The sequence below is a fragment of the Dermatophagoides farinae genome, chromosome 4 (genome assembly GCF_024713945.1).
Source record: "Dermatophagoides farinae isolate YC_2012a chromosome 4, ASM2471394v1, whole genome shotgun sequence".
Taxonomy (NCBI): Eukaryota; Metazoa; Arthropoda; class Arachnida; order Sarcoptiformes; family Pyroglyphidae; genus Dermatophagoides; species Dermatophagoides farinae.
Genome location: NC_134680.1, coordinates 2,324,075 through 2,350,372, shown reverse-complemented (window position 1 = coordinate 2,350,372; position 26,298 = coordinate 2,324,075). Strand labels below are relative to the sequence as shown.

Here is a 26,298-nt window from a genome sequence, read left to right as displayed (position 1 = left end):
TATTTAAAACAAAAAAAAAATTAAAAAACAAAATTTCATAGTTGTGAAGACTGTGTATGGGTGTGAGTGTATATTGTACAGTGAAATAATAGTGTGATGTTGTTAATGATGATGATGATGATAATAATGGAACGAAATTTTCGAATATTATTTTTTCGGTAAAAAAGAATTTTTCTCTTGGTACTTGATGATAATGATAATCATACGTAAAGATCATAATGTAAAAATATTATCGTTGACATAAACACACACACACACACAGACACACAATAAGATAGCCAATGGCGACAATGATTATTATGATGATAATGGCTGTTTTGTTTCATTCTTTCTCAATTGATGTTTGATGTGTATTTTTTTTTTTTTGTTTACCAGGAGCATCATAATAAGTGAACAACAAACAGAACAAACAAATGAGACAGAAAAAAAATAAAATAAAAATGTTTGTCCATAATCATCATCATTATGTGATTCGAATGATATTTGTGTTGAGATTTTAAACATTCCAAGAGATGCAAAATATATGAAAAAAAACATTCGAATCATTTACGCTGCAGTTAATGATAATGTCCGATATATGTGGCGATGGCCAATGATAATGATTCTTGTTTGTTTGTTGTCGATTCGATAATGGTGGTGCAATTACAATTTTATTATTCCTTTTTTTTCTGTTGGTCATCTCATAAATAACAATAACGATGATGGCCGATGGCTGATGTTTGAAATTATCATCAATAACGATAATGGGCCCGCAAGGTTCATAAAATTGATTTCCGATATTTATGTGTTTTTAGTGAAATTCTTCGATACGATTCTTTTAGTTTTATGAAATTTTCTTTTTTTGATCATATTTACCGGAATTATTTTTTTTTTTATTAACATTCATCATTTTTTGTGTTCGATAAACATCATATATAATGAAAATTTTTCAAATTCCAAAATTGTTGATATTGTTGTTTTTGTGTATGCCTGAGTGTGTTTGAGATATGATAACCATTCGTGGCCAATCAATTACTAAATACACACACACACACACGCACACACATTCACCATAATATTATCCATTATAACAGAAAAATTATTATGTTGATGAATGAATGAATTATTTAATCTTTGTTTTATTTGAGAATTTCATCAACATCATCATCATCATCATCATGGTTTTTTGATGTAGCAATAATAATGATATATTCATTTCGCGCGTTCATACTGTTATCAAGATGGATTATTACTGTTGAAAGAAACAAAAAAAAAATTCAACAACGAATATAAAAATGGGAGTTGTTGTTTGCATGAACAGAATGGTAAATGATCATCATCATCATTTTTCATAATTCGTTTCAGAATTCTATTATAAGAATGTTTATCACTCATGATGATGATGGCCGTATTCATTTTTTTTTTTTTTTGATGGATTCCAATAATAATAATAATAACAATGATAATGGATATTTTTTTCGGCAATTTTTTTTTTATTTTCGTTCCACCATATTCATAATAATCACAATCATCATCTCATTTGTCGTTTGTTTATTTATTCATTTTTCTTTTTGTTTTGTTTTTGGATGGCCATTTATTTATTTATTTATTTTATCATCATCTTTTCATTATGATTCTGTCATTTTATTTCTTTTTTTTTTTTTGGTTTCCGTTTTTATGGTGATGATTTTAAATTAGAAAAAAGAGAGTGAGAGAGTGAGCATATCTTTTCACATTTAAATGGTGAATATCATCATCATCATCATCACTAAAATGGTGGAAGTGTATCAATGTATGGGTGAATTTCGTGTGAATTTAAAACAAATGAACTAAGTTGGCATAAATAACAACAACAACAACAACAACAACAACAAAAAGAAAACAGGAAAAACAGAAAAGTTTTTTTGTTTTGTTTTTCTTTAGATTCGTGCTTGATTTGACTTTTGTCGAATTTGTTATGTATATTGTCAATGACATTTTTTTTCCTATTCTATTCTACAGAAAAAAACAGCACCAGAAAAAAAACAGAAAAAAATCGGTTCCAGAAACAACAAGGAAACACATAGTAGAAAAGAGTATTTGAATGGAAGAAAATCAAACACCGCAAACAAATATAAACACACACACACACACACATGAAAATGTAGTGAAAAACCGGACAAAAAAAGTTTCGAATGTGATTCCGGTTTGGTTTTTTTTTTTGGAAAAAAAACAATTTGTCTTTGAAAAATTTCGCCAATGCACACATTATTTTTTTTCGTTCTAGCCACAATGATAGTTCGAATGTTATCATTATTATCGGTTTTTTTCATCGATTTCGTAATTCAAATCCATTTGCTTTTCTGGAAGACTTCTTAATTGTAAAATTTCAAGCCCAAAACCAAATCCACATTGGCTATCACATTGATAAATTCATTTCATAACGATATTTAAAAATCAAATTCAAAATATCATCAATCAATCATACATGCTGAACAAATTCTGGATTAAGATAACTAAATCCAAGAAATTCCGTTTGATCCAGATTCATCATGAACAGACGATCGGTAGGTGTAAGATCCGTACGTTCAGATGTAAATTGTTTATCAAAATTGCTAACATCTTTGCGATGTTTAATTTTCGGTTTGAATGGTGGCTGTACTTCACGTTTAGCAATTTTATCCCAATCAATACGACGAAAAAATGGATGTGACCGAACATCTTCTTCACCGGATTCTAGCGAATATCCAAGACGTTTATCTGGATTTTTCACCAATAATGTACGACATATATCTTTTGCTTCTTTAGATAATGATTTTGGATAGGATACACTATGATCAGTAATGGCAGCAAATAATTCTTCTTCATCTTCACCATCGAATGGTGGCTGTCCAACTAACATTTCATATAATAATACACCATATGCCCACCAATCGACCTATTGAATAATAATAATAATAAATAATAAGGAAATGTTACAAATAAAATCAAATTGTAAACAAATCAAAAATAAAAAAGAATCTAAATTCGTAAAAAATATATTCAAAAAACAATAAGTGAAAAAATAAGGTTATGCAAGCCATGCAGAGACAAGAAAAATATATTTTCCATACACCCACACACACACACACTCTCTATTTTTTCATCATTTCCTCATTTCAAAAACAGAAAATGTCAGAATTGGTGAAACCACCAATCACTACACATAAAAAATGGAACAATAAGAAAACAGCAAATTGGTATATCGACAACAAACAAAAAATAATATAAAATTCTGAGAATGAAAAAAAATGCACAAAATATGTAAATTGATGCTTATACTCATACCCACACACACACACACACACACTCACTTAATGCCGTGAAATATAAATGCAAAAAACTATCAAATTTTGCCTACTTGAATATTTTTATTTTGCATCAATTTTTTCTTCCAGATTCTTGAGATTTCAACTTTCGAGCTTTCTCTTTCTCTCTGGCATTCTAAGTAAAATTTGATTCATTCAATATGCTTATATGAAATATCAAGGTCGTCATTTGTTATTGTTGTTTTACATATTTGAAATTTGATGTGTGTTTGTGTGTGTACATTTTGGATGGTAGGTGGTCGGTAATTCATGTATGTGTGTGTTTGAAGGTTATGTAAAAAAAAATATGAATATTACTACAAAATACATACCGATTTACCATATGGTTGATATAGTATAATTTCTGGTGCTATATAATCCGGTGTACCGCAGAATGTTTTTGTACGTTTATCACCAAATATACCTTCTTTACACATACCAAAATCGGCAATTTTTATATGTCCATCTTGATCTAATAATACATTATCAAGTTTTAGATCACGATAAACAATACCTCTTGAATGTAGAAAAAATAGACCGATTGCAATTTCAGCAGCATAAAAAACGGCAATTGGTTCCTTAAATTTACCACATTGTTGTATCTGAAACATTAGATCACCACCATTAACATATTCCATGACAAAATATAAACGATCCATTGTTTGAAAACAAGAATGAAGTTGTACAAGAAATGGTGGTTTATCCGCTAATGCTAGTACACGTTTTTCAACCATTGCACATTCAACATCATCATCTTGTATAATAATATCTTTTTTCAATATTTTCACTGCATATAATTCATCGGTTCCTTTACGTTCGGCCAACATTACTTTACCGAATGAACCTTTTCCAAGTACCATAATATAATTGAAATCTGTTGAACGTATCACATCTTGTTTACTCATATTATGTGGTAGATTTGTTAGTATCGAAGATGAATGATGATCAGTATGTTGTAATGGATGATGATGATGACCAAGATTATTCATGGCAACAGTAACATGGTCTAATGTTGAACAATAACTAATATTATCACCAGTACCAGTATCATTATCACCTTTTTGCCATGATGTTACATTCGATGTAACAGATCGTAGACGCATATCTAATAATACACGAACATCTTCGCCAGCAGCCGGTACAGGTACATTATAATATTCACCTTCTTCTTGTGTTAATAATTTAAACCAACCATCAGCAGGATTTTTCAATAATTCAGACACACCAAATGATAGGGCACCCATAAAATCATTACGTGTTGTGCGATCCCAATCCCATATTTCAATCAACAAACGACGATCTTTATCATCCGATTTGAGATCAAAAACAAGTGTTTCATTCCATTCTGGATTCAATGATGCTTTTATTGTACGTGTTTTCCGTTTTACACTATGACCATTATCAGGCACTAATTTACATTTTACATATGGATCTGATAGACCATTCGGATCCATTGGTATTAGATTACGTGCTTGTTTAATTTCACAAATCAATTTATTCTGTTCATCATTTGAATAGATTTTTAATAATATACGACCACGACGTTCAGTATGATCACAGCCACATAGGTTTGGTACCTAATAATAATAATAAATAATTAATAATTAGTTCCATTCAAAAATTAATCAATTCCAAATATTACCAAATCTTGACATTTTTTATGTACATTCATATCGCATGATTTACATTTAAAACCTTGATGTATTAAACCATATAATAATGATCCACAATGATCACAAAATGCAGGTGATGTATATGTATGTACTTGAAATTGATGTCTAGTACGATCACCACGATCACTTCCTGACCGTTGTTGTTGTTGTTGTTGTTGTTGTCCACCGCGGACCGTAGCCATAAGACCTTTATCAACACCTGGACATTTGAATGCAACAAATTCATGGCAACGTTTATGTACTACATATGAACAGATCTGAAAATAAAATAAATGAATAGATGAATGAATGGTGGATAAATAAACATAAAAATTAAAAAAAACGAAGAGAAAAAATAGATAAAAAAATTGACAAACACACACACAGAAGCATAGCATATACACATATAGACAGTATGTTGACATAAAAATTAATTGAATTTAAATTTAGATTTTTTTTTTGTTTAACAATTTTCATGGATTTCCACATTGATTGAGAATGGATGACGATGATGATGATGATCACGGGTTTCAATGAGTAATCATTGTTGATACATGAACGATCCCAAAAGGGAAATAAATATAGAATAGGAAAACAGTGTTCAAAACGAAAATTCAACTCAATTCTGGAAACTCTAGCAGATCTAAAAAAAAAGAATCAACAAAACCCCAGATCAGACAAGACAGATAAAAAGGATATTTTAGGCTGGCTGGCTAATCTGCATAGAATGATGATGAGAATTTTTTTTCGTAAAAAAAAGTTTCCGAATAAATTTTGTTTTTTCGGTTCGTTTGTGTTTATTCAATAAAAAAAATTTTTTATTCAAATTAGTGGTTGAAGGATTGAATGGAGAAAAAAAATTTCATTTTTTTAGAACATTTTTTTTCTTTCTACCACCAAAAAAATGTCATACTCCAAAATGTGAAAATGTTGACATCAATTTAGTTGATTACATTCAATGAATTCAGCAAAAAAAACTGAAGGAATGTTATCATTATTCTATTGGCCTCATATATCATATGGATTAGTTTTTTGTTCGGATATTTTTTCTGTTGACTGTTGTTGTTATTGTTGTTTTATTTGTTCTGTTTCTCATTAACCGAAAGCCAGTCGATCAATTTTATATTATACAATATGAGCTCGGTACAGGCTCGCCCTGCGGGGCAGAGTTTGGGGCGGCGCCGTTTCGTTGATGATGGTGAAAATTTTCTTTTTTTTCTGGGAGAAAACAAATTTTCACAGAATTTATTATGGCCATTTTTCATCATCAAAATGATAAAGATTGGTGCACTTAATATGAGCAGCATGTGTAATGTATTTGGCTGAATACATTTTTCGATTGGACTCATTTTTAGATTAGTTTGGTTTAGAATGGTTAGTTAAAATAAAGTCATCATTATATTTTCATATCAAAGTTGGACTAAGTCTTGTAGTGTGTTTGCATGGATGAAAAAAAAACAAACACATCCAAATAGAAAACTAGAAAAAATCAACTAGAATTTGTCTTGATTCAAACACACACACATAGAGGATTAGATTTTTTTTATAGTGCTATTCAAACATTCAAAATTCGAATAATTTGTAGGCGTCATCAATAAATAACATAGAATATACCGTTGTGTAATGAATTTTTCATTTAAAAAAATGAAGAGAAAAAACTCATTCATCATCAAAAGGATGAAAGAAAAAAGTCGTTTTTTATTTTCTTCATTTCAAGATTCGCTTCGTTTGATTTTTCATTCAGAAATCTCGATGATGATGATGAAAAAAAAATAACCCACATTATTTTTTTCTATCTATCTCAAAAATTTGTTCCAGAATTCTTGTCCAGAATCTCTCTCTGTGTGTGTGTGTGTGTGTGTGTTTTTTTTTTTTCCTTTTATTTCCACCAACCACATCACATGCAATGGAAAGTGTGTGTGTGTGTGTGTGTGTATGTATGTGATTGTTGTATGTGACGGATTAATTTTTAGCATCTTGGTTGTTCGTTTGATTAAAATTTTGTTTTTTTCTGATCATTTAGATCCCGAATGACGGTGATTAAAATGGAAATAATGTTGACAATAACATGCAAACCAAAAGAGAAAAAAAACTATTTTGTAGTAAAAAAACCAAAAAAAAAAAAAAAAATAGAACAAACAAAAAAAAAACATGTAAAATTCAAAATCCAGTCTGTCCAAGTGGTCTGTATCAACAAAAACAACTAACGAAAACAACAACAACAAAGTTTTAAATGGCCAGAGCATAACTTTTGTTTTTATGATGATTTTTTTCACGTTTATTCATACAGATTCTTTCATAATTCGTATACCATAAATTGTTTTCAAAAAAAAAAATTCTGAAAAACTTTTAATGGATCTCATAATCATTATCCTCATTATCTTCGTCAACAACAACAACAACAACAACTTTGACATCAAACTCAATTTTTAAATATTACAGTTATTCCAATTTAGTAAATGTTTTTCTTTTTTTTCAAAGATCCAATTTGTTGTTGTCGTTTCGAAATCCCATATGTAGATGTTAATTACACACACACACACACAGAACCTTTGGTAACCGAAATTCTCTCAAGTCCATTCATTCATTCATATGAGACATCTGCATTTTTCCGTTGTCATTCAATTCAATAATTCATTCAAATGTCTTTTTTTTTGGCTGTTGTTATTTTGCTGATGATGAATTTTAATTTATTCAAACTAGACGAATGAATAACACGAAAAAGATTCAAGAAAATCAAAACATAAATTCAATTATCTTAGAGTTGTCAGATTGGCCAATGGGTCGAGGAGGACAAAAATTTTCTTATTAAAAAAAACTTACTTAAAAATACAGTTTTACATCGGTTAAAAAATTTTTTTTTTGTTAAGTGAAAAAGTTTTTGAAAGGAAAACATGTCCTCCTGCCTGGTAACCCTGATCATTGGATGTCGAATGTCGAAACAAAATGCCAACAATGTATGTATGAATAAAAATTTTCAATTAGAAGTAAACTTTTTTTTTTGTTTTGAATCAATCGAAAAAAAAACATTTCGGCAGCTGAAGCTGTTCTGTGGATACAATGGCCTATAGACTGTATTGATGGCTATTATTGGTGCTATCCGAGATTCGAACCGAACATAAAACCAAAAAAAAAACAGTGATAGTAATGTAAGAAAAAAAACAAAAGAAATCAATTCTTAAATTGAAATTCTATGAAAAAAAAACATACAATTCGATAATTTAATCTATCGAAGATTTTGGGAAGAAGAAAAAAATGTGAATTAGATTTACACTTGAATGAATGAATCGTTAGATTTTGTTTTTGTTTCCAATTATCAATTGATTACGTTTAATTTTGAAGTTTCTGGAGAATTTAGAGTAAAAAAAAACCCACATCATTATCAACTAACACATGAAAAAAAGTTTAGTACAAAAAAATCAAATCAAATTACCACTGATGTCTAACTATTGAATAAATGAATTAAAATGAATGTCGAAAATTCTTATCAAAAAAAAAAAAAAAAAAAAAAAAAATACAACAAATCGACAAAATTCTCAATTCATTGATAGATTTCATATCAAACTATCAAAAAAATTTAATTTAAATTTTCTCAATTCGGTTTTCTATTCAGAACACATATTGATCCATTGTAAATTGAATGCTCATGAAATTTGATCATCGTCATGGATGCATGAATATTTTTGGTGATTTTTTTTTTGAAAATCAAATGTTTGCCAATGTAAGCAATGTCGAAAATTGTTAGTTGAATTTTTTTGAAAAAAATTTAATTCATTTTTTTTCATTCTTCTGTCCGATTGTTCGTTTTCTATTTTTTCTCACAGTTTTTTTTCCGGAAATAATGTTGACGATGATTTATTTTTTCGCTCTCATATCATCAACGTCTTTTATTCTAAACAAAATCTTTTTCTGCTGAATCAGTTATGTTTCCAAAATGAAAATAATATAATATTAATAGTAACAGGAAATTTGAAAAAAATAACTGTCCGGAAATGAGAATAAAAACATTAAATCGATTGTATCAAATCGATGGAATCGATTGTGACAGAAAATTTTTTTTTTGTAATCACTTCCGATTTATCAATAGATATATAAAATCCTGTTTTAATTTTTTTTTTTTTTGTAAGTTTTTTATTTTCTCTCAGTTTTTTTTTTGCTTCTATTCTATCTTCTAAGAATGTTCCAATATTTTGAAAAGATCCAGATTTGTTTATAATATTAATTATCACTTTCATGGACAAATGAATGACCAATGATATTCTTCAGGAAAAAAAAGAAACCTGGATTCTGATTGTTTAGTAGTATGAACCATTAGTAGATGGAATCAAAAAGTGATATTCACATAAAATTTGGATTTTTTTTTCTGTTTTTGTTTCGTTTTGTTCATCAATGATGTTCAATTTGGTTGATGTTTCTATTCATTCCATTTTTTTTTTTTTTTTTTTGCTTTCATCAATCTTAATTTCACTTTTTTATTTTGTTTTCATGTTCCAAATTTCAAAAATGCAAACAAACAACACCAAACACAATACACATTTATATTTATAGACCAACCACTGTTTGTGAAAATGACACGAATGAAAAAAAAAAATTTTTTTGAGAAAACACCTGCACATTTTATTTTATATTTTTTGAGAAATTGTGTATCAAGTTGCCTATGTTTTTTGTTTTGTGTCTGCCTTTCTGTCAATTTCATTCATATTACATATTCAGTATTCGGCGATATTCTTGAAGTGCACTTGATGTGCAAAGAAAAAATATATAATTAATATTAATAGCTGTTTGCTTGACATGTGTTTGGTATGATTATTTTGATGATGATGGTGGTGGTGGTGGTGTAAAAAACGTCTTCATTTTATTATTTATTTATACAATCAATTTTTTTGTTCATCATTCACATATGAAGAAAAATCTTTTTGTTGTTTCGTTTATTTTTATTTTTTTTTTAAATAGCAATCAACATAAATCAGATAAAAATGATTTTATTATATTCAACAAAATGGAAAAATATAAAAAATTCATATATAATGATCTTCGATAATTTTGTTTCTTGTTAATTAATCATTATCATTAATTTTAATTTAGTTTTTTTTTAGTGGACGATTTTTTAATCAATTTCAGTATTAGATGTTCATAAATAATGTGATCGAAATTCTCTCTTTTTCAACAACAACAACCACCAATAGAAACGATAGAATTGTTTCGGAATCATCAAGAAAAAAAAACACACAAACATAAAACAAACACAAATAACCAGGACAAACAAATAAAAAAAATGAACCAAAAAAAAAACGTTCCTGTATCACTTAATGATGTTTTATTTGTTTTGATTAATGAATCATCGGAGACCACTAAATGAATTTTTTGTTTCAATTTCTTTAGATATATCATATTAACACACACACACCCACACCGACAAACACACATTCAAGAATAAATATGGAAACTATATATGATCCATGAATGGGTCTCTCTCTCTCTCTCTCTCTCTCTCTGACTCTGTGGGTGTGTGTTTATTTGTATTATAATGGATTTTTCTGTCTGATATGGAATCAGTATTGCGTAACTCATATCTTTGTAGTTATTATATAATATTGACAATACAATATTATTCGAACAATGAAAGAATAACGGATTATCAATATTGATTAAATTGAATATAATTTTCATAATAAATTGAATTATTAAAATCATATCAATATCCAATACCACAAACATATGCCAAAAATATATATCATTAATAATGAACAAAGGACGATCTAATGTAAAATACAGTAATACCCCGCTTAACGCGGGGGTTACGTTCCAAAAATTCTGAGCGTTAAGCGAAACAGCGCTAAGCGGGGCTATCTTTACATAATGCATTTTTACCCTTCATATACAATGTAACAATGTAATGCAATGTAGGGTAATTATACAGCGTTATATCGAATCAGCGCTAAACGGGGCAGCGTTAAGCGGGGTATGAGTGTATATATAAAATTTAGACCGTGAAGCTCACATTTCAGGGTAAATTTTTTTGTATTTTTTTTTAAATTTATAAATTCAATTTCATTTATTCATTCATTTCTCTATAATATAGAGTCTATATAGTCATTGCCAGGAGGAAATGATTCATTCATTTTTTTTCATCTAACATATTCATCATTATAGCAACATCATGAGAGTTGGAAGAAAAAAAAAATTCATGATATATATAGAAATGGATTCTAATGATAAATAGATAATAATAATAACAATAGCGATATTCATAATAAAAAATAATATAATAACCCTAATGGACGAACAGAATGAATTTTTGTTTTTCTCTTTTTTGTTCTTATCTCATATATGGAACAAACATTAAATGAATAGGAAATTCAATGAATTTGATTCATTCACGATCAATCAAATTAAACTACAACCAATGACAACGACGATAAACATTATCATTATTTTCATCAAAAAAATAGAAACAAAACAAAAAATATCTAGATTGACAATCATCAATGTCATCATTCTCTATAGGCCATCATTTTTTTTTTTTTAGTTTTGTTTTGTTGGAGACAAAAAAAATGGAAAATAAATCACATTTCAAAGAATGGTGAACAACCAAAAAAAAATTAAAAACGGTCAAACTTTATCAATCATTCATTCAATGAAACAAACAAACAAAAAAATCTTAAACATAACAAAAACGGGAGGAAAAAGCAATCAATTTCTTATAATGATGTCAATGTTAATGATGATTGAAATATATTAGAAACTTAGATTTATCAAAAATTATTACTGGGTGGCAATTGTGATATAGTAAATTATAGTTCAACTATCTGTTTTTGACGAAATCTCAATCTCACTGCTTCATCGCATCATCAAGCAATGAATCAAGTGAATTTTCGAAACTTAACTACTCCCATAGGATACATGTTACTGTTGTGTGTGTGATTGAATGTCTGTATAACAATAACAATAATAACAACAAATATCAGCATGAAAAAAATATGGAAAAAAACCTGATAACACATGAAACAAATGACCAATATGTTTATCGAAACGGACAAACAACAACAAAAAAAACGACAGCAAAAATAGACAGGACACGTTTGTTTTTTCTATTTTTTTTTCTAAAACAACAACAACAACAACAACGACTTAATGAATCAAAAATTACGAAACAATTATTATTATATATGACGACGTGACTTCAAATATTTTCGGAGAGAAAAAGAATGAATTTTTTTTCATCCAAATGCTAGTCATCATCATCATCATCATCATCATGTCCAAATCATATGAGGCTAATAATGCTAAACGGAAGCGAATATTTTTTTATTTTTTTTTTATTTCAATACATCATAAAAATGATGGACAAATTCGTCATTGATCAACTGACCAACATAATCACGACACTACTGTATTTTAACATGTTCATGATAACATTGGAATTTTTTTTTATAATCAAATGTAAACATGATTCAAGTATGGCAATTTGATTTATAAAAAAAATAGTAGTGATGTCCATAATAATGATAATAAAAAAGTGATGTGTGCAAAGCAAATTTATTATTATTATTATTATGGACATCAAACACATGTATTGAACATTTAGAATGTAGATTCTAGAATATAATTTTCTATTACAGATGAAAAAAAAACATCAATTTATTAGATCCGAATTTTTTTTTTAGTAAAGTTTTTTTCCCTTTTATATATACTATATATATAGTTTATTATACAAGTTCACTACAACAATAACTACATGTTTGGGCGACCATAATCATGGTGACAATGGTCATGATAATGTAACAACTTTCATTACTTATATCATTGCTCTTTGTCAGATATGGTAGCGGAAAAAAAAGAAACGACATAAAAGTGGCTAAAAAAAAAAAAAAAGAAAGAGGAATAGTAATAAAACAAAAACAAAAATCAAACTGAAAAAAAAATAAATGAGAAATTACTTTAATGATGATGACACAGAATAGACAGAATGAAAATTATATATTACACACAAACCAACATGATAACAAACACAGAATATTATTATTATTATCATACGAATTCTGTACTGTATACAATAGTTGTAAAAGACACACACACACAGAGAACATTGTACAAAGAATATAAATGGGAGTGGTAATACTTTGACATTCTATCAGAATATTGATTGACAAGTGCATTTTTCTCATGATTGTTTAAAAAAAATGAAATCAATCTTTAGAAAGAAATAAAAAAAAGAATGAAAACAAAATGGCAACAAAATTGTATAATAATAAATAAATCATAAGAATATCAATTGAATGACAATAAATGAGAATGAAAATCAGAAGAATGAAAAAATTCCCACAGGCAGTGATTTATTCGGAAAAAAAACAAAAGAGAAAATTGTTGAGTAAATAAAAAAAAGAAATTATAGAACCCAAAGAAACAAAATGACTATTTGGTATTATTTTGACTATTTTTCTTATTATTACTCAAATTGAAGAAGCCAATTATTTGTCGTTGTTGTTATCGTTATCGTTATTCAAAGAAACACAAAAATGGAAATCCAGAAAAATACAGAAATCAGAATAATGGATTTCATCATGATAGAGATAAATAAACGAAACGCCGGAATAATCAAGTCAATCAATTCATTGATGTATTGAGATTCACTTTGAAATAATGATCAAAATGTTTCAAATTTTTTTTATTTCACTATTATTCGGAACGATTTAATGATGATGATTCAGCAACAATTTAATTTTTAAATGCCATCATCCAATTAGCTAAATTTGGAGGAAAATTCTCGCATTTTTCTTGAAAACAGATTACAGAATAAATTCAATGGATACATTCTATTCCAATGATGAACAATCAAATAATAAAAATAACAATAACGGTGAGTATCTATACTTTTTATTAGATTTCTTCTATGGATTGACTGATGAAATAGATATGCAAATGAATGGAAACAAAACAAGTGAAAACAACAACAACTGAAACTTTTTACTTTCAATTTAGATTAGATTAATAATAACGTAATGAATATGCAGAAAGAAAGAAAAACTATTTATGAATAAAATGATCAAGAAAAACTTCCCTCACCATCACCATCCTTTCAAACAGAGAAAATGTAATTTGATGAATGATTTATTACCATCACCATCATGGGCAACAACTACAACACGGGAAAAATTTTATCCATAAGATTATTAAATAGCTATAGTATAGTATATTGATACGAAAATTCGATATAAAAATAATAAACTTTATGTCCAGATAAAAACATTGTGGACATCTGCTGCTGCTGCTGCTGCTGCTGCAGTGGTGTGTGTGTGTGTGTGTGTGTGTGCAATGTGGTCTACATTGTCAATCACATTAAATAAAAAAAGATAAATATAAATAAAAATTCATTTTTTTTGGCCGTTTCAATGAAATCAGAATATAACATACAAACATTAGAAATTTCTTGGCATTTTCAAAATAATTTTCTGTTTGACTATGTGTGTGCATGTGTGTGTGTGTGCATTTATTGTAATTTTATGGATTAAATTCAAAGAACAGATTCTGTTGTTGTTGTTGTTGTTGACTTTGAGACTATCATCAACATTTTTATCATAATCATGGTTATGAACATAATAATAATAACAATGATGATAAGACGATTAACAATTTCAAATGAAACGAAACATATTGAGAAAAAAGTATGAAAAGAAAATGGAAAAATATTCATCATGATTTTCTCCTTTGTATTAATAATAATTCTCTTCAATGATTAATCTGATTCTGATTCATGTATTGTTATTATACTAGATTGATTTTTATCAATCTACCAATATTATCAATGTATGTTTTTTTTTTTTTGGTTATTGAATAGAATATCATTCTTTGCAAAAAAAAAAAAAAGAAATCATGATAACATAACACAAACAAAAAATGTTGAATACATAAATACCTTGCACAAGAAAAAAAAACAGAAGATGTCTGCAATCATATTGATAAGAAAAATTGTGAGAACATAAAAAAAAACAAGAATAATAAAAAAAATCCTATATCCAATTCCTATCTATATATATATATAAAAATGTTGATCACGTTTTTCATCATTGGAAATTGCCAAAAAAAAAAAAAAAAATAAAAAAAAATTACCCAAAATAAAAGAATCTGAAAAATAATTTTCTTTTCACAAATTTTCGATTGTCTATTAATTCAATAATATATAATAATGGAACAAAAAATAATGAAATTTTATTACAGATGATGATTGAAAATACAAATAATCATTGTGCGTGTGTTTAGACAATGAATGAAAAAAAAAAATCTAGTCCAATCATTATGGAATTGACATTGACACAATCGAATGAATAGTATGGACAAAATGAAAAACATCATTACAATCATATTATGGGTTTGTCCATAAATGAACCAAGAATAATTCATTTATTAATTAAAAACACAATGGACGTAAAGGTTTTTGTTTGTGTTTTCAATTTATACAACGAGAATAAAACAATAATAATAATTGATTGAAAAGAAGGGGTAATCAAAGATTTTATAAATTGAAATTAAAATGAAAAAAAAACTAAGAAAACAAAGAAAATGGAAACGGATAGTTTTTTGACCAGAATAATTCCATATGGAATTCAATTCATGTATGAATGATCCAATCATTAATATGAAAATAAATTGAATGATTCTAATGAAAATAAAATCAATTCGATCTGATTTGGTTGCTTACAATATTCCCGAAAGTATCTTTGAAATGAAAACACACAAACACACATATAGAATTTTATCATTGAAAAATAAATGAACAAAATGATAATATGGAATGAAAAGAAACGCAAAACAAATCAAATCTTCCAAGTGTTTAGAATAATAACAACAACAGCAACAACAATTGGAAATTCAGTAAAAGAGAGAGAGAGAGAGAGAAATACTAGATAAATTGATTAAGAAGCTCAAAGTTCTTCACAAACAAACAAACAAACAAACATAAACATTGGATATAAACAAATATATATACTCACATCTTACATCTATGTGTGTAAAGAGGATTTGTGTGTGTTTTTCTGTTTGTTCCAGAATGTTTCATCATCATGCCAAGAAATACTTTTAAAGAGACATAGATAATATATATATGGAATAGAAAATGCAAAACACTTTTTTATGAAAAAAAATATGATTCATGTCAGTACATACAAAATTCTATATATATATGAATAAACCCATGGAATTTTGTTTATTTTTTTCATATTCTTTTTTTCCGTTTTTGGATGGATTCGATTCACAAATTCTTGAATCAGATTTGATTCAATTTCAACTGTCAATGTATTTTTTGATTTATTTTTTCTGATATGTTTTACAAGTGACAACTAAAAAAAAAAAAAAAAAAATTGTTTCTCTCGTTATGATTCATTGCCATTGGTTTGTTATTCGAATATCAATTTTTGACGTTCATTTTTTATTTTTTAGTTCTGGAAAAATTTTCTGATAAAAAACCATCAAATTCCATAACAAAGACACAACCAAAAAAAAAACTAGAAAAACAAACTGATTGGCTATTTTTGTTTTCGTAATCTAAATAATGGCTGGCTAGCCACACAAATAAACAAACAAAAATCGACAGATTAGATATTCGATTCTGGTGTTTGTGGTTGAAGCGAAAAAAAAATTCCGAAATAACTTGCACAAATATAACATAAATAGATTGGTAAATCTAACGAACTGGAAAAATACTAAAGATTTTGAAACAAAGAGAAAAAATAAAACCAAGAAAACCAGAAAAAAAACAAATCAAATCAAAAAAATCCAAGAATATGATTATATTTCAAAATCGGATCCATTCATAAATGAAGCATATTATAATCCTTAGAATTTCCAATTGATTTTCCATTTTTCATTCTTTTTTTTTGCTGAATTTAAATTTTTTCTTTTGAAACCTATAATTATCACAATGAATGTCATCAAATCAAATTTTTTTTTTGTTTTATTTCTTCACATTTGTTGGCGAGTTCCAGATGCGACACAATTTCTCCCTTTCTCTCTCTCTCTCTCATTTGGCGTGTTTCGATTTGTCGTTGTGTTTGTTTTTTTTTTTATTCACCATCATCTCACAATTCATTCATTCATATTGAATGAAACTCAAATGTTTGAAATGTTGAAAGCAATATCCATTGAACAGAAAAGACATTCAGTCAGACAGTCAAGCAAAGCAAAGAAAAAAATTCATTAAACATCGATGACAGCGATTCGATGAAGAGTGAAAGAAAAGAAAAAAGAAAAAAAAACCAACGAAAAACATAAATGTTTGATGTGTACACACACCCACTCATACACGATATTTTTCTATATATTCTATTATTATTCAAAATATATTTGGCATTCTTTAATGAAATAAAATAGAAAAAAAATCATTGTCATTGATTATGATGATGATGATGAAAATGATGATACAAATGTCAAAAAAAAAAAAATAAATACACAGATATCAACAATCGGGCAAAGGAAAAAAACCAAAGACACAAACACACACACACACACACACACACACTGAATAAACATAAACATTGTAAGAATTTCAAAAACAATGACATAAAAAATGTAGTGAAAAAAAATTCAACAGAAAAAAAATAAAAATAAAAAATAGTCGCACATTTCTTTCTTCGCGCTGGTATTAGTGTTATGGTGTCAAAATTTGTTATTGACAAATAATAATTAATGAATTAATTCTTAGATGGACTAATACTACGTTTTTTCAACAATGATAATGATGTAATATGAGATGTTACAATCGTTATATTCTTTCATCATAATCATCATAATTTTGAAAACTTTGGAAATTTCAATCAATTGACAAAACCATTACATAAGATGCACTATATACAAACAAAGAGACCTGAAAAAAGCAAAGTTTCAAATTACCATGAAAAAAATCATAAACTTTAAAACTTTTTGAATTAAGAAAATGTGAAAAAACAATAGAATTTAGAGAGAGTGAGAGAGAGAAAGAGATATAAAAAAAAAATTAGTATACTAACTTGACATTGAAAGCCTTGTTTACCAAATCCCCAGATAAAATCTTTACAATGTGAACAAAAAGTTGGCTGTTTAAAGAAACGTGGAAGAAATTTATGATCCTGTACAGCGAATATGGTTTTCTTTTTCAATGCACCTTTACGTGCACGTGCTGCTAGACCACGAGAACGTGTGAAACCAGCACCACTACTGATACTACTTCCGCTTCCAGCTGTAAATAATGATTGGCCATCATTTTCTATTGATTGTTGTTGCTGTTGTTGTTGCGTTATTGATGATGATGATATTGAACAAGTGGATGACGATGTTGTCGATGATGTTGATGATGTGAGCATTGTTGAATTAGATCTTGAACGATTATTTTTTGGTGATTTTGTTTCATTTGTAGCAGTGATTATTGTTGTTGGAATCGATGTTGATATTGATGATGATGATGATGGTAGTGGTGGTGGTGGTGGTGGTGGTGGTGAAACACATTGTATTGATTGATTCGATTCAATTGGTGATGATATTTTGTCTTCATTGTTGTTATAATTCGTGTTGGTCGCATTTAAAATTGTTGTCGACGATGATGGTGATGATGACATTTTTGATGAATTCATTTTTGCTGCTAATTAATATAATACACTTGTAGAATTATTATTATCTTCATGGATAAACAATGTTGACGGTGGTAGTAGTGGTGGTATAACGATTATTGAATCATCATCATTAGATAAATTTTTCAATGTTTTTCTATTAATTATTAATTTATTTGTTGAATATTTCTATCATTAGAATCACTGATTTTAAAACATTTAATTTGATCGTATCAATTAAATTGTCCAAAATCATCATCATCGATTAATGATGATGATGATGATGATGATGATGATGATGATGATGATAATTGATGTGAACGACCACAATTTGATTGTATGAATTCATCATCGTTGATGAATTAATGTTGATGTTTAGAATGTTTGTTGTTGTTATTGTTGTTGTTGTTGTTGTCTTTGTCATCGTAGCCACAGTTATAATGTTTTTGTTGTCGTCATATATCTGTTTGAATTTCCATTTATCCTTATTATTTATATATTCGATTTTAGCTTCTGCTCCATGATGATGATGTCGGTTATTTAAAATGCTGCTGCTGCTGCTGATTTTGCTTCAACTGTTGTTGTTGCTGCTTCTATAATCATCTACTAACAGCATATATTCTGAATTGAATATTTCAATCCTTGAACTTTGTATATGATCATTATGATGATGAATAAAAGGAAGTGGAATGATTCTATGATGATGATGATGATATTGCTATTATAATCTAACGGTTTATATGTTGTACAGAATCGATTGCTACCTACAAAATATATACATACTATGCTGCTAGCATATTTTGAATCGAACATATATTATTCTTTATGATGAATTCCACTATTATTCTTGTTGTTGTGGCTGTTTTTTTTCAGTCATTCTTTGAATGAAAAATTTTTTTTTTTTTTGTATTTTTCAAAAAAAAACTTTAATTTTTTCTAATGGCTTAACGACCAACAAATAAAAAAAAAAAAACAAAACCACGCACTTGAATGTTGGCAATTATTATGATATATAGTAACGCACAACGGATCTAATGGATCGATGTAAGTATTCGTGTTTTTTTTTTGGCCAAGAAAAATAACTGTCATGAAAAAAAAGAATCCAAATTAAAACCAATTACAAATGAATTATCAGTGTTAGCTAATGTTTTCAACAAATTCAGTGAATGTAAAAAAGAAGATAAAAATCATTCAATGAATATATGGTGATGATGATCGTGGCCAAAATTAATTTGAACAGAAAAAAAAATTTTCCACGCCCGAATTATTCTGGTTTCCTATCTCTCTCTCGCATTCAGTATACAGGTTTTGTCTTTTCTCTTCGATTTCGATCTTTATTCCAGGTCGTCATTATATTTTTGTGCCGGAATCTCAATTTTTTTTATGACATTCTACTCTTGTAATTTAGCATTGAAATTCTATGAATAAAAGTTTCATAGGCAATGTTTACTTATACAATTCAATCCATCCATTCATTTATTTATTTATTTATTTATTCATTCATTATTGAAAACACTCAAAATAAATGATGAAAATGAGAAAAAAAATGACAAAATTCCGAGAAAATGCAACTCTTTTCTTTTTCTTTATTATTCACACACAGTCACATTCTATTATTATTATTCCAGAATCGATTATTTTTCATGGTTGATTACTAAGTTATGCTCTAGGTAATAGGTGGTAGGAGTGTGTGTGTGTGTGTGTGTGGGTATTGTGATCATAATTATCGAATACTTCATATTCACACAGACACCGTCATTATCATTGTTGTTACTATTGAAAATGACGATAATCATAATGATGATGATGATGATGATGATGATAGAAAAAAAGCTTTTTTTTCATTCATTTATTCATTCAAAATGAAGTGAAATAAAAGAAAATTACTTGAAAACAAAAAGAAATTAGCTAGAATTAATCACACACATTCACAAAAGCAAATGAGCATGAATGGAATTTACGTCATAAAAAGGTCTGAGATACCATTTAAAAAAAAAATAGATATCGTCCTTTTTAATATCATCATCATCATCATCATTATCATTATATTTTTCATTATTATTATTGTTGTTGTTGTTGGTTTAGTCATTTCAAGTCAATATATTCGATGTTATAAATCATATTGAAATATTGGTGTTTTTATTATTTTTCTGGTTATCATCTGCATCTTGTTGAACATTTTCAAACATACCCACACCTATACCATAGATTCCATTGGAAATTGATACAAAATATTTTGAGTTCTATGTACAAAAATCAAGAAAAAAGGAAAATTTCCACATCAAGCTATTGTTTTCCTAATGAATTTTTTTTCATGCCTTTTCAAAGTTTGTAGAAATTTCTCGAATATTTTTTTTAAATTCTGTTCAAGAGATCCTAGATCAGAGATTTTATTTTTATTTTTTGTATTCGGTTTAATATCAAAATAATGGATACAATATGGAGAAAATAGACAACTAGATCACAACAGAAAAAAAGTTTTATGTGGTAAATTTTACGCTCAAATTGTAGCCTTGTCATTGTGTTTTTGTGTCAGTATTGTGTGTGCATCGATGATTGGTCCATTTATTCATGTGAAATTTCGTTTCACAATCTTCTGCATCGCTTAACACGCACATATGAACAAAACAAAACTGAGATCCTGGAACAACTCGAAATGATGATGATGATGAAATGTAATAAAAAAAAGCGAAAAAAACAAATAAAACAACAGAATGAATCCACTGTATAACATTGAAATTAACCCGAGAACCAATATAATATAAAACTAGGAACAACGACAATAATAAGAGAAAAAAAAAACGACAGGAATTTGTTTCATTTATTTTTATGATGACCATTATGAATATGGGTTAATGGTGTATCATGAATGTATGTGTGTGTGTGTGTGTTTGCAACGAAAAAAAAATCCAAAAAATAAAATAATCTGGTCCGAAAAAAAAAATTACCGGACCAAAAAAACAAAAACAACAACAAAAACAAAAACAAAAACGACAAGATAAATCTGAATCGATTTGATCATTAGAAGTTTTATTCTAGCCATAGAATTCGATTCGAATATCCAGGATTATTTCTCACATTTAATTAACCAATAATTACCGCGATTATTGGTAATAATAATTATTATAATAAATTAAAATCTACAGGCCCGTTATGATTCGATATCATCAATAATAATAATAATCATCATCATTAAGAAAACAAAAAATATCGATTGTTATTATATAACGATACAGTAATTTGGGTTACGTTCCAAAATTTTGTACCGTAAAGCGAAACAGCGTTAATCTAGGCACTAGATTCTAGGGTGTTTTACTGTATATTGATTCAAAAAAAAAAGAAATCGAATACCAATTTTTTTGGTTGTTTTTTTCATTTATTTTTGAAAAAAAATTCAATTACACAATGATGAAATTGTTTTGAGCAAACGAAAAAATTGTTTTTTTTTCGTTTCATTGTTCCGTATCATATATGTAGTTAATATTAATACGGTTCCCATTATTGATAAAAAATTGAATCGAAATATAAATTCCTGGCGTATATATCGGGTTCATATTTCGATTAGGTATTTTTTTTTCTTTGAAAAAAAAATAATCAAAAAAAAGAGGAGAGAGATGAAGTTAAATAACTATGGGATGGGATTTTATTCAGGCTAAAAAACAAAACTCCGGAATAAAATGGTCATCTACAACAACAACAAATGGTGTCAAGGTCGTTTGTTCGCATACAAACACACACACACACACACGTATATGAGAATTATAATTATGAATTATTCGAATATCTTTTGGTTATATGGAAAAAAAATTTCCTGTGAAAAAAAATGAAAATAAACGGAACAAAAAAAAAGAAGAAATTTCCTCCGGAAATGATGAATAGTATTCTTTTCAAAGTAAAAACACTCATTTCTCAATTTCATTTTATTAAGAATCTATCTACATACAGATCCAGAACAAGAAGCGATCATGATGAGTAGATAGATGAATGAATAAATAAATAAATAAACATTTTTTTTTATCATGATGATGGATGTATACACACACACACACACACACACGCAAAGACACAATAATTGAATCTAAAAAAAAAATATTAGATTCGAAGCATTGATGATTGTGTGTGTGTTGACTGTCAACGATAATTCGATTGACAAGGTTCTGTGAAAATGTATTTCTTGTATTCATGATGATGATTGCACGCTAAACGACAATAAACATCTTTTAAGAATTTTTTTTTTGAATTTATTGAGATGCGAAAGAGAGAGAGAGAACCAGAAAAAAATGAAATGGTTAATGGTTTGCTATCACCACCAACATCCATGATGATGACAACGATCAAATCTCCATTAAATGATTGATCAAAAAAAATCTGTTTTTTTTGGAGGGCATACAAACACAGTAGAAACGTTCGATTAGAATTTTTTTCTTCTTCAGAATATTCAAAACAAAAAAAAATTTGAATTTAAATTGGAGTTTTTTTACGTTTTGAATTATAACGTTGATGGCATATGTTAATCGACTTCGATGAATGTTTATTTCATTGATTCTTTTCATAAAGATTTTTTTTCTCACTTTCTCCACGGTTGAAATAGTATTTGTATCGATTTATTTTAATGATCATTATCATAGTGAAGTTTTCTGTGTGTTAAAAAGTCTGATTCGATTTTTGTTGTTGTTGTTGTTGTTGTTGATGCTGTTGTAAAGAATCCAAATCGAATTTCAGTGCGGATAATGACTATACATCAATGAATTACCAAAAAAAAGGGAAGAATTTTTATCAAGATAGCAAAAAAAAAAAAGAATAACGGAATCAAGATTGAAACAAATTGACATTATTGGTTGTTGTCATTGACACACAAACACATTATATTCATACCTGAAATCTGATCAAATACTAGCTTGTGAAACTGTGAAATAAAAACGAACAAACAAAAAAAAAATAAATCGATTCTTTAAATGGGGAAAAAAAACTTTTTGGGTTTTTTTGGACAAACTTTTTTTTTTGGAAAAAAAAACTAATCGATCCTTGACAAAAATGAAACAAAATTGAAGCTAGAATGAGATGGAACTGTGGTAAAAGTCAAATAAATTACCATAGCCAATTTTTAAATTATTTTTTTTGTCATTCATCCAGAAAAACCAAAAACGAATTATCATATACAATCATCAAGAACTTTTACCATAAAAAAACAACGAAAATAATTCGACAATTCAGCAAGAATAATCATGTGTTAATCATCATGTGAATGAATGTATGAAAATAGAAATTCTATTAACAATGTGAATTGTAAACAAAGAAAAAAAAATTTCTTTTTTTTTTGCTGTAATAAGATACTGTTAGATCATCATTATTAAATTATGTGTCAACTGTCAATCGTGGTGAATGCGTGGGAGATGATAATTTCTTTTAAAAATTCTTTTGAAATTCTTCTGACCTACTAATGTGTATGTTCATCATTCATTCATTTATTCATTCGATTTTCGATTTCCATTAAACATACACACGCACGCACACACACACACACCAAGTTAATAATTATCGAAGCTTGAGGCTTAAACAAAAGTTTTCCTTATTTTTCCTTTCTAGTCATCATCATCATCAATAAAAATAAAAATAAAAATTCTTTGCCAAAAATAAATTTATTCCGAAATGAAAAAAAAATAAAAATTCCATTCGACAACCAAACGATAATGATGATGATGATGAGGATCGACAAGAAAGAATAATAATTGGAATCTTCTTTGTCATCGTTTTCATCATCCAATTATAATTTCTATTTGATCACAGAAAAATAAAAAGACAATAATGGCCACATGAATTTTTGCCACATATCCATTGAACAATGTAGTTTGTCTGTGGCTGTGGTAACATTGATGATGGTGGTTAGAAAGAAGATATTAAGCCTCTGGGCCTAGTGATGATGGCATAATGTTGGTTCGTGGAATCAATAATAATAATAATAATGATAATAAAGTTTCGAAAATTGAATCAACCAGAATTTATGATTAGACATATAATCAATCGAATAACTTATGAACGGAAGTTTTTTTTTTTTGGAAATTATAGTGAGTTGACATTTTCAAAAAAAAAATGTTTTTTACATTGTCATCTGAGAAAGAGTTTACTTTGGGTTTAAAATGATTGAATTGAATTTAGTGTGTGTGTGTGTGTTGGCAAAAAAAAACCGAGAACAATGGAATCAACTGATAATGTGAATGAGGGATGGGGACTGGAAAATCTATTTTTCAAATTAAATGGATTTCAAAAGAAAAAAAAATTCTGCTTGTTTCCATTCAGATCAATGGAAAATATTTTTCTTTTGGTTCTGTGGATTTTTATCTTTTTCTCTCTAATATTTTACCCAGATTTTATGTGTAGGCGTATCAACTTGATAGCCTGATGGTCCTATGATTGGGGGAGCAAAATGTGTAGTTGAAGCAGCGGCTGGAAAATGGTTCCATGAAGCTGGTGCTGGCGCTGGTGCATGGAATGCCGGAACAGCAGCAGCAGGGGGTGGTGATGCAATTAATTTATCAAAGGCTTGAAATGAAGGTTTAGATAATGGTGCCCATGATGATGTTGATGATACTGGTCCTTTTGGTGCTAATGCAGCCATTGCAGCAGCAGTTTCAGCTGTACGACGATCAACACCGATATCGCCTTCAGGTCGATAACCATGTTCATCAGCTGTATATTTAACCTATGATTGAAAATAAATTAAAATTAAATTCGTAGAACGTGAGGAAGAAGGAAAAAAATCAAAGTCAAACCTGTCGTAGATCACCATTAGCATCGGTATAGCTAAACGAACCGGTAATAACACCATTTTGACTACCTTGTTCCTGTCTGGTTTGACCATCGGCTGTTTGATAACCAAATGCATATGGTAGATAATGTATTGGTTGTTCCAATGGAAACGCTATTATCATAGCAAAACTATTGATGAACAATATTGTGACAAACTAAGTCAAAGAAACCGGAAAAACGAAACAAAAAATAAATTAAACACCAGAATATGATCACAAAATTCACGAACCGATTTCATTTTCGTTTTTTTGTTATTTATGATGATGACGATAAAACACATACACTACACGCAAACACTGACACTGTAAATAATGAAGTTTTGTACGAAACTTTTTTGATGAAAAATATGGACATTTTATAGCCATAGGCTTCTCACCTACAACAACATCATCCTGATGATCAATGGATTGTGGATATGAATGGGGGATATAATCGTTGTTTAGTTAGTTAATAAGGGGGATCAACCCTAAAAAGGCTTGTTTGGAAACGAAAACAAGTGAAAAACGAACGGAGCGACATTGAATTTGTTGTTGTTGATTTACTGAAAATATAACGAGATAAAGAGAAAAAAAAAGTTAGATTTTAATAAATTTTTCAATGGATCCATTTTTGTTTACTATGGGAAAGTTGATGTGATGCATGTGTGTTGTATGTCAGTGAAATGGCCATTTTTTTCATTTGGTCTGTTTGTTTGTTCCATATTAAGCGAATAAACATAAAAATATGTGAATGATGATGAATCATTTTTTTTTCTTCAAAAATTCATTCAAAACATATAATTATTTTTTTTTTTTTTTTTGGAATAGAGCAAAACGATGGAAAATGAATTCGAATAATATAGGGGGCCGAAATAGACATAATAGAATCATTGCAGGTGAGAATAGTCGTATGATGATTGTTATGATTTCCATTTTATCAATTATTTTTTTCGTGGAAAGAATTCGTACTTTTTATTGT

General features: G+C 28.1%; 2 protein-coding genes across 4 annotated transcripts; both read right to left on the bottom strand.

Annotated features, from left to right (window-relative positions):
- Positions 1 to 101: 101 nt before the first annotated feature.
- Pkc53E (Protein C kinase 53E) lies at positions 102 to 18,999 on the bottom strand. The gene is made up of 4 exons (XM_047064651.2): positions 17,959 to 18,999; positions 4,948 to 5,235; positions 3,638 to 4,882; positions 102 to 2,896 (listed from the first exon to the last, which is right to left on the bottom strand). Exons 1-4 carry the CDS (start codon positions 18,556 to 18,558, stop codon positions 2,441 to 2,443), a joined length of 2,589 nt encoding a protein of 862 aa, XP_046920607.2. The 5' UTR covers positions 18,559 to 18,999; the 3' UTR covers positions 102 to 2,440.
- Positions 19,000 to 24,509: 5,510 nt separating this feature from the next.
- On the bottom strand, positions 24,510 to 26,090 carry LOC124500283 (uncharacterized). Of its 3 annotated transcripts, XM_047064339.2 has the most exons (5): positions 25,959 to 26,090; positions 25,718 to 25,882; positions 25,571 to 25,643; positions 25,305 to 25,496; positions 24,510 to 25,234 (listed from the first exon to the last, which is right to left on the bottom strand). In XM_047064339.2, the coding sequence occupies exons 3-5, from the start codon at positions 25,619 to 25,621 to the stop codon at positions 24,884 to 24,886; spliced, it is 594 nt and encodes a 197-aa protein (XP_046920295.1). In that variant the 5' UTR covers positions 25,622 to 25,643; positions 25,718 to 25,882; positions 25,959 to 26,090; the 3' UTR covers positions 24,510 to 24,883. The 3 variants fall into 3 exon arrangements, with proteins under 3 accessions (XP_046920295.1, XP_075586116.1, XP_075586115.1); XM_075730001.1 differs by having other exon boundaries at positions 25,718 to 26,090; XM_075730000.1 differs by lacking the exons at positions 25,718 to 25,882; positions 25,959 to 26,090 and having other exon boundaries at positions 25,571 to 25,702.
- Positions 26,091 to 26,298: the final 208 nt, after the last annotated feature.

Bases quoted from the DNA above. Each gene is read 5' to 3' on its own strand.
- Pkc53E (XM_047064651.2), bottom strand. From the start codon at position 18,558: ATGAATTCATCAAAAATGTCATCATCACCATCATCGTCGACAACAATT. The intron at 5,236-17,958 runs GTTAGTATACTA...TTTTATTTTCAG, and splicing joins AACAAGGCTTTCAATGTCAA to ATCTGTTCATATGTAGTACA. The intron at 4,883-4,947 runs GTAATATTTGGA...TATTATTATTAG, and splicing joins ATAAAAAATGTCAAGATTTG to GTACCAAACCTATGTGGCTG.
- LOC124500283 (XM_075730001.1), bottom strand. From the start codon at position 25,621: ATGTGTTTTATCGTCATCATCATAAATAACAAAAAAACGAAAATGAAA. The intron at 25,497-25,570 runs GTTCGTGAATTT...TCTTTGACTTAG, and splicing joins AAAAAACGAAAATGAAATCG to TTTGTCACAATATTGTTCAT. The intron at 25,235-25,304 runs GTTTGACTTTGA...TTTCAATCATAG, and splicing joins CTAATGGTGATCTACGACAG to GTTAAATATACAGCTGATGA.